The 12,820-nt window shown below is 32.8% G+C and overlaps 1 protein-coding gene across 1 annotated transcript; it reads left to right on the forward strand.

Annotated features, from left to right (window-relative positions):
- The first annotated feature begins 2,853 nt into the window (after positions 1 to 2,853).
- LOC110870010 (PHD finger protein MALE STERILITY 1) lies at positions 2,854 to 11,408 on the forward strand. The gene is made up of 3 exons (XM_022119206.2): positions 2,854 to 3,335; positions 3,576 to 3,852; positions 9,902 to 11,408. Exons 1-3 carry the CDS (start codon positions 3,041 to 3,043, stop codon positions 11,292 to 11,294), a joined length of 1,965 nt encoding a protein of 654 aa, XP_021974898.1. The 5' UTR covers positions 2,854 to 3,040; the 3' UTR covers positions 11,295 to 11,408.
- The last annotated feature ends 1,412 nt before the right edge of the window (positions 11,409 to 12,820 follow it).

Here is a 12,820-nt window from a genome sequence, read left to right on the forward strand (position 1 = left end):
AACAACTACCAAAAATGACAAAGATAAATCATGACCACCACCTATATATAAAACACATTATAACATAACATAGGCTATCCAAAGAATAAAAGAACATAGAGATCAAATATAAACATGTTAATTTAGTGCCACATAATGTTTTTACCTACCACACAGGAGCACCAATATTTGATTTGGTTTCATGACCATTCTCAGTAAGATTACTCTCTTTATTAGGTTGAAATTCGTCTTTTTACATGGGTGATGTATCTTCATTTTCTCGAGTATTCTTTTGAGAATGTGCTTTATCTAGTGAATAACTTTGATCTCCATTGGAAGCACACTTTGGTTGATTAGGGTTCATGGTTCCATTATCAATCTCTTGCACTACACATGTACTAGTGTTCTTGGTAGAGTAGTGAGAACTGGAAGGTTGAGAAGGAACACCATGCATGGGTTACATGAAAGCCGACCAAAGATTCAAAACTTTGTACCAGTTTTTTTGGCCGGAATCGCCGATTTTTGGTAAGTCCGACTAGGCCTGACTAGGGCCGATTAGGTACGACAAGGCCTGATTACCGATTAATGGACCGGTTAATGTAAATTACTCAGTTACTAGCTGACTAACGATTTATTACCGACTAGTCTTGATTTTTGCAACACTAGTTTTTTTTTTGTGAAAGATTTAATGGGCACCGCTACCCATCTTACACACTTTTAACTGGCGCCATCGCCACTCTTATAGCATGACATGGGTGCCATCCATATTGTTGACAGAGGAAAGCTACCATTTTAAATATGAATTAAACATAGAACGATATCACAAATATATCTCTTGCCCTATTAAAACTAAAAGTCTAAAACCCTAATTTGTTGCAGCGCTAGCATTTGTTCCCTTAGCTTCTTCTTAATCATCATACTTGTTCACCCGTCAATTGATCTTCGTTTTTCACCACTGAAACAGTGTCGTCTGCTTGCAAAACTCTGTCAACCGTAACTATAATGTTGTTGGGTATCGTTACGACATCATCGACCGCCTATAAAACTTCGTTGACCACCTGTAAATTACTTTATCGGCCGCCTATATAACTTCGTATTTCGCCTTTAGTGAAAGATCTGATTTGTGAACACAAACGTCGGATGCTCATCGAAAGATCTAATCTATGGGGTTTTTATGTAACTAAAATATCCAATCTATGGATTCTCATGTAATTGAATGGCAAGATACATAGAAATGGAGAGTAAAACTCTGTTGGGGCGCCTGTGACATGTTGTAATAGCAATGAGACGCCCTTGGCATGCTCTAAGAGCGACTACATCACTCATGTCATCGATGAAAGAAACACCGTCGAAGACACCGGTATAATGTTACTAAATATACCGACGCTTTAGATAGGTGGCACAATCTCGTTGGACCTAAAACATTGTTGTCTGATCTTAAGGCACTAACGTCAACACTTATTTTTTGAGACATTTTGTAGTAATAAAAAGTCAAAGGGACAGAACGTGGGAAATGAGAATACATGTAAATAAGGGACATTTCCAGGATTTTCCCGTCAAACAAACCATAATCACATTGGTTAACATAAGTGTTTTCAGACCTGGACCGGATTAGCTGGTCAGACCGGTTGGATCGGGAACCGGAGGTTGGGCCGATCTGGGTGATGGTATCAGATCGGAATTACAATGAACCGGTGACCCGGTGGTTGGACCGGGAAGCCGGCTGGTCGAACCGGTTTTTAAAGGGGTTGGACCGTTTTTTTAAATATTTTTCATATTTAACCCTATTAGTTTTTATAATGTTTACGACACCTCCCGGTTCTTACGTCCAGTCCGACCGATCGGACCAGTGAACCGTTAAGAAGACTAGTTCAACGCAGGGGCGGACCTAGCACTTTACGAGCCGTTCAACTTCGTCAGCATAGTGTAAAATTAGTGTAGTTTCCTCTGTTCTATAAACTTTCTTATATATATTACACAAATTTACATAAACTAAAATGAAGTTGGTGCAGTGGTTGGTAAATGGCTACCTTCTATCTCTAATTGCTGAGGAAGGTTGTCCGGGCTCGAACCTTTCGAGCCAAATTTTTGTTTGGTAATGTGGGTTATTTGCTTTGTCTTTGTGTATGTCTATAAACTTTATTAAATACAATTCATAGTACAGTGCATTTAATGTCTTTTACTTTGTTTTTGTTTATACTCTACATCTCCAAACTTTATTAAGTGAATTTCACAAAATTTAACAACACACGTATTCCATCCACAATTTTTTTTATGGTAAATTCTCTCTTGATGACTAAAGGAATAAAAATATTTTGACATGTTTATATATTATATATAGTTGGTTATCAATGTATATGATACTTTTTTTTCAATTTGACCTTTTATACTATAATTAAATACTAGTAGCATCTCATAGTAGCGTCTCACGCTTCGTGTAACTATTTAAAATAATCATTTTTGCAACAATAATTTTATTTTGTTTTATTGTTATGATGTTATAAAAATTATCATCTTATTATTATTTTCTATATATAACTTTATATTAAGGGACGGTTCTGTCTAGATCCAAAACATTATTTTTTAGGATACCCTAAACTTTTCTTCTACTTCCGCCACTGGTTCAACGTCCGGACCTGTTATGAAAAAATTGGTTAACATAACATGAATATAAAATTAGAAATTAACCAAGCATTAACAACATTAATTATGGAGTAGTTGGCTAACAAACAATGCATGTCACTCCTAAGATATATGGCTGTGTGCCTCGGCTGACCACAAAAAATGTAGGACCCATGCACTACTTGCATGATCAAACGCATTGTTCCTTTAATCTAATAGAAATACCACAATAAACAAGCACGCATCACTTTGCGATAGATTTTCTCAATCACGCACAAAGCCACTCTAGTTGATTTCTAATTTTATGGACTTATATTAGAGACACCCTTCTTTATTTATATACACAAGCACATCTTATGTGATCAATCTGTACATGTAAATATGTGATATATAAGTTCCCACTAAATCCGCTTTGTAAAATTTCCTTCTCTTGCCAAACATGTCGTCCTTGGACCCGAGTGGGTGCAAGAAAAGGAAGAGAGTCGAAAGAGTTTTTAAGTTCAAGGCCTTTGGTGAACAAGGGCATCCAATAGAGAGTTGTGGCACCTTTCGGGACAATGTGAAGGCTCTCCTAGAGTATGGAAATATAGAAATGGCATTCGCGAATGGAATGACATTTTGGTCGTTTCAGCTCGAGGTCCACCACCACCCTCCTTCTAATCTCTTGTTATTTGTTGTTGAAGAGTCAATTGAGGGGTCAGTGAATCGTCATTGCAAGCACTGTATATACGTCGGTAATGTCTTCTTCTTTGCTAAACATAATTTCTATTCACAAAACTTAAATTCCAGTAACACCCCACTCATAGCAAGGTCCGGGGAGAATGAGATAAGGGCAACCGTTACCTCTTTTCTAAGGGGATAAAAATGTTGCACTCACTGAGACCTCGGCTCAAAATTTATCCGTGCTATGAGTTTTGAATAATATGTGTTTTCTATACGAGTTAACCGCTGATTTCGGCACCATGAAAGCACAGGGTGGGGAGACCATATGATATGCAATAAGAAGTATCATTTTTTGGTGCCATCTAAGGATACAATGGCAGCTTTCTTGAGCTATGAAGCAAACCACAGCAGTATAGTAATGGGTAAGTTAAATTTTGTGGAATTAAATGGGCATACAATGCATGGTGTGTTTCACTCTAATGGATTTGGGCATTTGCTATGTGTCAATGGGTCGGAGATGGGTTCGGACTTGGCTGGGCACCGCGTCTTGGAGTTCTGGAACCGTCTATGTATCTGCTTGCAAGCCAGGTTAGTTCTATATTCTAAGTTGTAGCTTTAAAATTTATGGTCACAAGAAAAACAATCTTTACATGAAATTGATGGTTATGAAGTCATTAAACGAGTACTTTATTTTAAATAAAGTTGTAGCTAGCCTGGAAGAGTAACCACATGTAACACATTTTTCGGTATTAATAAAAAATATATTTTGGAGTTTGTTATTTCATATAAAAGATTAAAAGTCATCACAAAAGTCACACAAACCAATTAAAGTTTTGTTTGTACAACATACAATTCTGAGTTAAAGATAAACTTATTCATTTTAAACTTTTTTCCATACAAAACAAAACACTGATAAAGAAGTTAAATTTAGGACGCTCATGTGCTCAATTATCAAAACTTCAAAAGAGGCCAATATTAAACTATATAAGTGGATTCATTTACTAAAAAAATAAGGGCAAAGTTATATATACATATATTAAGATAACTTTTGAATAAAGTAAATATTGTAACTAAATAATAAAATAAATATTATTTAAAACCATTATTTGTTGAAAGTATTTTGTCTCTAATAATATGCCAATATTGGGTTTTATCTTGAAGATATTAAAGATAAATATTAAATTAAGTAATCGTTAAAAACAGTTTTGATTATGTATAATTACTTAGATACATATACCATTAGGGGATGGTTCATTGAGAAACACTAAAAAGTGAAGAATCGGGAAAAACTCCATTTAACATGTTAAGTATGTATATCTTAACAATTCAACTTAACATGTTGAAAATCATTTTTTTAATTGTTTTCGGCGCTTTTACTTATAAATACATGTAAATTGATTTTTTAATAAAAAAATCAAAAACTAAAAATATAAAAAATGGTTAAAAAGCAGTTAGAAAAGACTATTTTTTTACAAAATGATTTTTTTATTGGAATTGCTTCTACCCATTTTTATAAGGAAAAACGTCGAATTTCTTTTAAAATTTTTATATTTTGATCATGTTAAGTTAAATTTTTAAGATATATTTAACATATTAAATGCATTGTCCTCTGGTTCCCCACTTTTTTAGTGTTTTCTAATAAATCTCACACTATACTATGCTATTATTTACATCTCTTGACATAAATAGAAACGGACTAAGGGTATATACCTAATATCTTTTTATTTAATACATTATACTTAAAGAGAGATTATTCGTGGTTTATGATAAGCATGTCAAAATAAAATTAAGACTTAACTTATAAACAAGTATAAAAAAATCAACTTCTTGCTGATAATCATTATTTTCTCACACTTGTAAATGTGAAAACACTAATGTACAAAGATGTTTTTTTGTTCATGCTTAAAAGGTGTGAAATTTAGTAAGTTTGTTCCCGTTTTTATGTGAAATTTTTGTTGGATAATCCATACTTTTCAATGTAAGAATTTACAAGAAATTTATCATTGCAACTTTTTTCATACATGTTCATTATATTTCACATTTTAAACTTAACAACATGTTTAGATAATGTGTTAAATCAATTGATGTCTAGTAATGATTATTGTATCTTTGATGGTCATGTGTGAGATAATGGTGTTTAACTCGGACCCTTTACCCCAGTGGCGGAGCTTAACCAAAAGTTTCGAGGGGGCGTAAAGTGATGGGACCCAAAAAAAAATTTCCTATCGTTATGTTTCGGGTCAGGTTGGGTTGGCTATTCGACTCAAGTCGAGTCAAATAATAATAGTTCCAAATAAAACAAAGTGTATATTTATCAAACTACCCATTGTTTATATACAAAGTTTATAAATATTTAGGATATACAATTTAGGAAAAATAATCAGGGGGCGATCCTATATAATTTTAAAATTTTCGGACGAAAAATCGGAACTTATACACTTCTAACCGAAATATTGGAGTGGGCGGGTGCACCACCGGGCACCCACAATACTTCGCCCCTGCATTACCCTCACTCCCTCCGCTAAGTCGGATCCTTTACCCTCATGCATCCCGCACCTCCTGCGTTTTAGTCGTCACCCCACCTTGTTTTGTTCTTGTTTAAAGTTTTAGTTTTTTGTTCTTTTCTTTTCTTTTTTATCTATCAAAAGTCCTAGCTCAAATTATATGTTAACATTCTTTTTACTATCAACCAAAGCAAGCTAGGGTTGCTTAATTTGATTCTATTTCTAGCTGAGACTTAAATGACTTGTATAAATAATTTTTATAACATTCAAAAAATGTTTTATTAGTTCAATGGAGTTAATAGAAAATGTCCCAAGTTTTATCACACGTAGGATGATTGGTAGACCACAAAAATAAAACATTAAAAAATATATAGACATGTACATTTATTATTAGGGTGCAAGGGGTGCACCCTTCATGAGTTTGGAGGAAAATTTCATCCACCCAATCATAATATGTCATGTCATTTCCCCTTTCATTCTCCCTTCTTGTCTAAAAAACATAGGGGTGGTTTCCCCCAAACCATTTAAAAAAAACAAAATAAAACATGAGTGGTTGAATACTAGTGGGCCGCACCCAACGTTCATGTCCAACGTTCACTTTTTTCCCTTCCCCGCATGCGGCATACAGTCCCCGAATTAGAAGATTGCCGCACGGCATAAAAGGGTGGCGGCGGTGCTCCCCTTGTGGCATAGGGGCTTGCCGCACCCCTTGCCGCTTCCACCCCGTACACCCTTATCAAATATACCGGGTATCTGTGTGTTTGTAGTAAAAATTGTTTTGAGCTAATACATATATGACAATGTAGTCTCTTTATATTATATGGAACCTCTAGTCTTTGGAATATATGCAGTAAAAATCTAATGTCCATGAAGGTTCACGACAAAATGTTGATTATTTTAACAAAACTATCTATATATTAAGTTATATTATTAACTCGTGTTACACTGACTTTAAAGCAAACACTAATATTTGTATCATGGTAAATTACATTTACGTCCACGAGATTTGAGAAACACTAATAAAGCCTCACAACACCCCCTTTAGAGCTCTTCTACCAAACCTACGTGGTGCCATGTGACATCATTTTTTCCATCTTATATTAAAGCCTCTTTAGAGGCTTCCCATAACACATAGTCTAAGAAGAGTGAAAAATGCAACCAACAAACAGAAAAAGGAAAAACAATTACAATTAGAGATAAGCCATCCTACATTATTTACGTCCAATCAAACTTAATTGCGGAGTTCTCTTATGATGCATGACTAATATGCCTAAAATGCATAAATTGTATTTGAGATCATATGTTCCTTATGGCTCATTATCACTCGCGTGAACGCAACATGAGATTTTTCTTACGTGTTATAAATACTCCCTAGACTTCATCATCTTAACTGTGGGTTTTCTCCCAGCTCCTAAACAAGAAATGAGTGACTCTTGTGCCATTTGTATTCATCTTAGCATTGAGGAGGTCATAGATTTATTATTGGTTATCTAGTAAAAACTTCTTAACAAATTTATTTTGACACCTTAGAAAATCCACATCGTTTATTGGAGATGTATTAACGCAATAGGAGTGTCTGGCCTTAAATACTACCAACATGTTTTAGGTATATTTGTTGTAGATAAGAGGAGAACTTTAGAGCTAAGCATTATTTGATGACATGAATTAATCATAAAAAGACCTTATGGTAATTTTCCATTTGAATAACCTAAACCAACCTAAGAAATCATCGTAAGCAAAACAAACAATTTTGGTTGGTATGGGTGGATCTGATTCACTTATTTTTCTCATGTTTACAATGATAGAACAAACCTCATTGAGGAGATAGGTCCCAAAAAAGGGTGTGTATGACACCTTAAACAAATGTTGCATCACACTTCACATAAGAGGTCAATGGACAATATGATGCCTAACCATAAATATCACTAATATATTTTGGATGTATTTATTGTGGATTAGAAAAGAACCCCATACTATATATATTTATATATCTCCACAATTCTTCTTAAATTACATAGACAAAACCCACTTTTAGTGGATCTTCCCCTATATATATATATATATATATATATAGAGTGAAAGAGAGATATATAGAGTGAGAGAGAGACTCGAAGACCTAAGATTTTAATACAATGCATAAAGAAAAAGAGTAAACATCGTCACTATATATATATACTAAAATAAATGAACCTGTGGTGTATCTTTGATGACCTATATGTTTGTGTTTCAAGTACTTGTATTATTATTCACAACTCTGTTAAAAATAATTATATCGACATCTAGATAAAAATAAACGTGTCACAACGACATACTTGAAATTATATAAAATATCGTGTCCTGAAACAAAATATGCTTAAAAGTAATTATAGTAATTAGATAGTAAAATAAATTAAATAGAAAATTATTATATAATTAAGTATTTATAATTTATAAATATCCATATAATAACACACTTAATCAAAGGAAGGTGATTTGTCGACAGCAATTTTATTTATATTTTACAATTTTTACAAGAAAAGATTATTTTATCCTTAGACACTAAATGTAAATATATTACAAATGTAATTCCGTATAAATTTTGTTCTGTATGAGTAAAAGTTAAAACCATATATATTAATGTAACTAGGTTATAAGCCTGAGTATTAGACGGATTGAATAAAGGAAATATCTTATGTAAGTAAAAAATGTGTATACGATATAAAAATTGCTTAAAGCAACCTATAACCAGGAAAATGTCAATTTCTTTCTTTAAAATTTTAAAGACAACATAATAATTTTGAAATAAATTTTAAAATTTACACAATTTAAAAGGCTAATATATCACAAAGAATTATTGCTAATTATCAATAAATAATACGTAGAGTTAAGACTTACCATTTAGACTACTTAAATTATAGACAATTTGAAATGAAAAGATACACATGGGAAATCTTCTATTGCTAAATTTTAAACATTATGTTCAAATTGTTAAAACCAAATCGTTCAACCCGTAGACATTTGGCCTATTTGTGGTTTGGAACATGAAACCGGCTGTGTAAACCAGACTGACCGTATACAAGAAAGAAAATACATTTTATACATTATTTTCATGAAAAAATAAAACAACCAAGGAAAATCTGATCATTATATTTAAATACATTTCGTGCAACTTGAGACCACATACGATCATAGTTACCAAGGAAAATTTGATCATTATTTTTAAAAATATAATCCATCATTTATTTAATATTATTTTATAGTATGATACAAAATTAATAATTCAAATTCGATTTATTACTAACATATGAAGAATATATCTAAATTTATAAACAAACATATTTATATATTAGATAATATTAATAAGTACATATTAATTTATATTTATATTTATATTTATTTGTTATTATATGTTTAAAAATATTAGATTAGATATTAATAATATTATTATTAAATTGATGGAAAAAATGCCATGTGGCATTAGATGAAATTTTTTATTAGATTAGATGCCATGTGACATTAGATGTATTCTTTTATTATAATTAGATTAGATTCCATATAAATTTTGTTCTGAATGAGTAAAAGTTAAAAACCATATTTTGCAAATGTAATTCTGTATAAATTTTGTTCTGTATGAGTAAAAGTTAAAAACCATCTCCTCTTAATTAAGATAGTGTTTGGTATATAGAAATGACAAGCGAAATGGAATGGACTATTACGAGGAGATCGAGTCAATAATTACAATTTTTTTAATAAAAGAAATTTGCTGTAAAGTTACATTTTTAAGGGCAAAGAAGCACTAGGGAAATCGAGTCAATAATTACATTTTATGTTTATTTATTTTTTTATCAATGAATTTCTAGCTAAACTTAACTTAAAAACTCACAGTTAAGTCTTTATTTAATTAGCAACTTCATATATTTTCCGGTCGCAAATCGAGTGAATGACTTATCACAAAATCTTCAAATTCTTAAACGATTTGGTTAAAAGTGATTACTAAACGTAAGAAAAAAAGCTACTTCGTTTACAACATATTACATATAACCCATTTTTGTGTTGAAAACTTTACCTTTGGGTTTTGAGGTTCTGTTTTTATGACACGTATGTTGATTAGATTTTGACTAACTTAGTGCTAACCATCTACTTCTTTGCAATAGGAAAGTTAGCTTGATTGATTTGGCAAAGCAGAAAAACATGGATTTGAGGCTCATTCATGGGGCAGCATATGGGCAATCATGGTTCGGTAACTGGGGTTACCAATTTGGGCGAGGAAGCTTTGGCGTCACACAACAAATGTATCAAAAATCCCTTGAAGCCCTCCAGAATATTCCTTTATGCATCCTTGCTCATCACATTGGCACTTCAAATATGGAGATCCCAATCTTGTTCTCTAGATACCAAACGCTTTCAAGCCGTTCTCTATTGACCCTTGGTGATCTACTCAGGTTCATGCTAGATCTCAAACACCGGCTTCCCAAAGAGAGTGCCTTGAACACATACAACCCTGGGATCTTAGTCGAAAATTCGTGTAGATGGTCCCCTAAACGTATTGAAATGGCTGCACGGGTTATTGTTGAATCCCTAAAGAAAGCTAAAATTAGATGGGTATCAAGGCAAGAAGTCCGGGATGCTGCCCGTGCCTATGTCGGTGACACGGGTTTGTTGGATTTTGTGCTCAAGTCGTTAGGGAATCATGTCGTTGGGAAGTATTTGGTTCGTCGTTGTCTGAATCCAGTAACCAAAGTTTTAGAGTACTGCTTAGAAGACATTTCAAACACTTTAACTAACCAAGAAGAGTTTGTTATAAATGACTCCAAGTTGAAAACTCGGTACAAGATCTCTAGGGTTCAACTCATGAATGACATGTGTTACATCTATAGGCACATCCTTAGAGGACAAACCAAAGAAATGGATAGAACAATAATGTCTTCCATTTCATTAGCATCAAGAATAGTCCTTGATACCAAGTACTTCGTTAAAGATTATGGCGCGGAAATGTTTTCGAAATATGAATCAGAAACAGAAGAAAAGTCGAAACTTTATTGCACCGTAACAATACAAGATAAGGGAGAAATATATGTCCATGGAGAAGGTGAAAAGAAGTTTATTACCGCACCGTACGAGACCATAATGTTAAGAAACAATGCAACATTTGATGAGCTCATAGAAGAAGTAGAGAAAAACTTTAAGGAAATATATTGGGGACTAAAGAGCTTCATGATTGGATCCATAATGAACATAAACCCTAATGGATTTGATCAGGTCTTTAGGGTTACCAAATCTGGCAGCAAACTTGTTTTTCAAGGAAAACTGGGTGATATGGGAATGAATCGCGAAAGTATATACGAAAGTGGCTCACGACAAAGATTCTTTGTGGATTGTGGTTGTGGAGCAAAAGATGATGATGGTGAAAGAATGGTGGCGTGTGATATTTGTGAAGTTTGGCAGCACACAAGGTGTTTGAAGATTCCAAACAACGAAGAAATTCCAAATATATATGTTTGTAGTCGATGCGAACAAGACATTCTAGTTTTACCAGCACTACCATAGTACCAAACTAGCTTAGCAATCTTACTTGATTCATATATAGATACACTTACTAGTTTGTTATCTGTAACTAAGTTACTACTTTAATTTTCTTTTAATGCTCTCTTATACTACTCATGCAAAACGGGTGTTCTTTATGGCACTTGTGAGTTCGTATTACGTTTTTCTCCTAAGCATTTCCAATCATGATCGTTTCTTTATTTTCACTGTGTATTCTTCTTTTTGTCGTCTTTACGCAAAATGGTCAATGAGGTGTTTACTTTCATGTCATATAAAATGGTTGAACAAAGGTTTTCAGAACATAAAGAAAACGAAAGAAACTTATTAGTAGTTGCAAGTTTCACTTAACAGATAAAACTTTCGTATAATATTTTTTTTCTAGGATTTTCACTTGTGATCAGGATATACTTTTTTTTTCGATGATAAATCCGTTGATAATGTTTATTGCATATACTTTCATGATTTCTCTTATTTTCACATCAGTCGTTCTTCTCTATGGTGGTAATGCTTGTTCATATCACCTAGTTTTTGTTGAACTTGATGGTCTCAGAACTATAATATGCCAAATGTGATATTGAATACCTCGTTTATGCATGCGTAGTAGACACTGGTTTGTTGGAATTTGGTGCTCTCAGAATTATACTCAGTTATATTCAAAAGGAGGTTGGCTTCCATATCTTTTGGAATATGTGGTTGATTAACTTGGTTGGGAATGCAGTTTGGTTTATATTTAAGTTGATTGAAAATTGGTAATATTTGCTTGTAGCACTTGTACTAGTAAGATTGAAAAATTGGACATATTTGATTGCAACACATGTATTCGTATTTATAAATTATCTTTTTGATTGAAAAGTTGGCCATACATGTATTCATATTTATAAATCTTTTTGGTTGAAAAGTTGGCCATATTTGGTTGTAGCACTTGTATTCTTATTTTGGTGTGTATTATCATTTATATATGTATTGTATTTAATATGGTGTTAACACATAAAATGACATGTTCTGATGTAAAATGACTTAGTATATCTCGATAGCACATAATAATACCCATAGTGATGAATTAGGCAACACTTCATCTAACAAGACACTTTAACATCTAAAATGTCTTGTAATCACGCATTATGGCACATTAGCTCATGTATTAGGTTAATCATAGTGAATCATGATTAGACATCGTCAATGTAGTTCAATCAAGTTGACTATTATGGACTGTGTAAGTTGGGACTCTTACAATGAGTCTAAGTGTGAGTATTAGGATTGCTTGACTAGGTATTAATTATTTAAGATGTAATATCTATTATGGAAAACTTTAAACCCCTCAATATTTTCTAAGAATCTTAAGGGTGTGTATATGTGTTATTCAAGACCAAGTGAAGATAACTTAATTTCCAGTCAACAAAACAGTCTGTAAATAGTGCAGCTAGTACACATGATTGAGAACAAAGGAAGATAGCTTGAGTGAGCCTTTTAATTTCATGTTCTAGTTTTAGAAATCTAGATGGGATTTCAACCCACATATTGAAGAACAT

Source organism: Helianthus annuus, chromosome 8 (assembly GCF_002127325.2).
Source record: "Helianthus annuus cultivar XRQ/B chromosome 8, HanXRQr2.0-SUNRISE, whole genome shotgun sequence".
Taxonomy (NCBI): Eukaryota; Viridiplantae; Streptophyta; class Magnoliopsida; order Asterales; family Asteraceae; genus Helianthus; species Helianthus annuus.

What these genes read in the sequence shown, in the direction of transcription:
- LOC110870010 (XM_022119206.2), top strand. Translation starts at nt 3,041, where the DNA reads ATGTCGTCCTTGGACCCGAGTGGGTGCAAGAAAAGGAAGAGAGTCGAA. An exon ending in CAAGCACTGTATATACGTCG is followed by an intron (nt 3,336 to 3,575) that starts GTAATGTCTTCT and finishes ATGAAAGCACAG; the next exon opens with GGTGGGGAGACCATATGATA. An exon ending in TGTATCTGCTTGCAAGCCAG is followed by an intron (nt 3,853 to 9,901) that starts GTTAGTTCTATA and finishes TCTTTGCAATAG; the next exon opens with GAAAGTTAGCTTGATTGATT.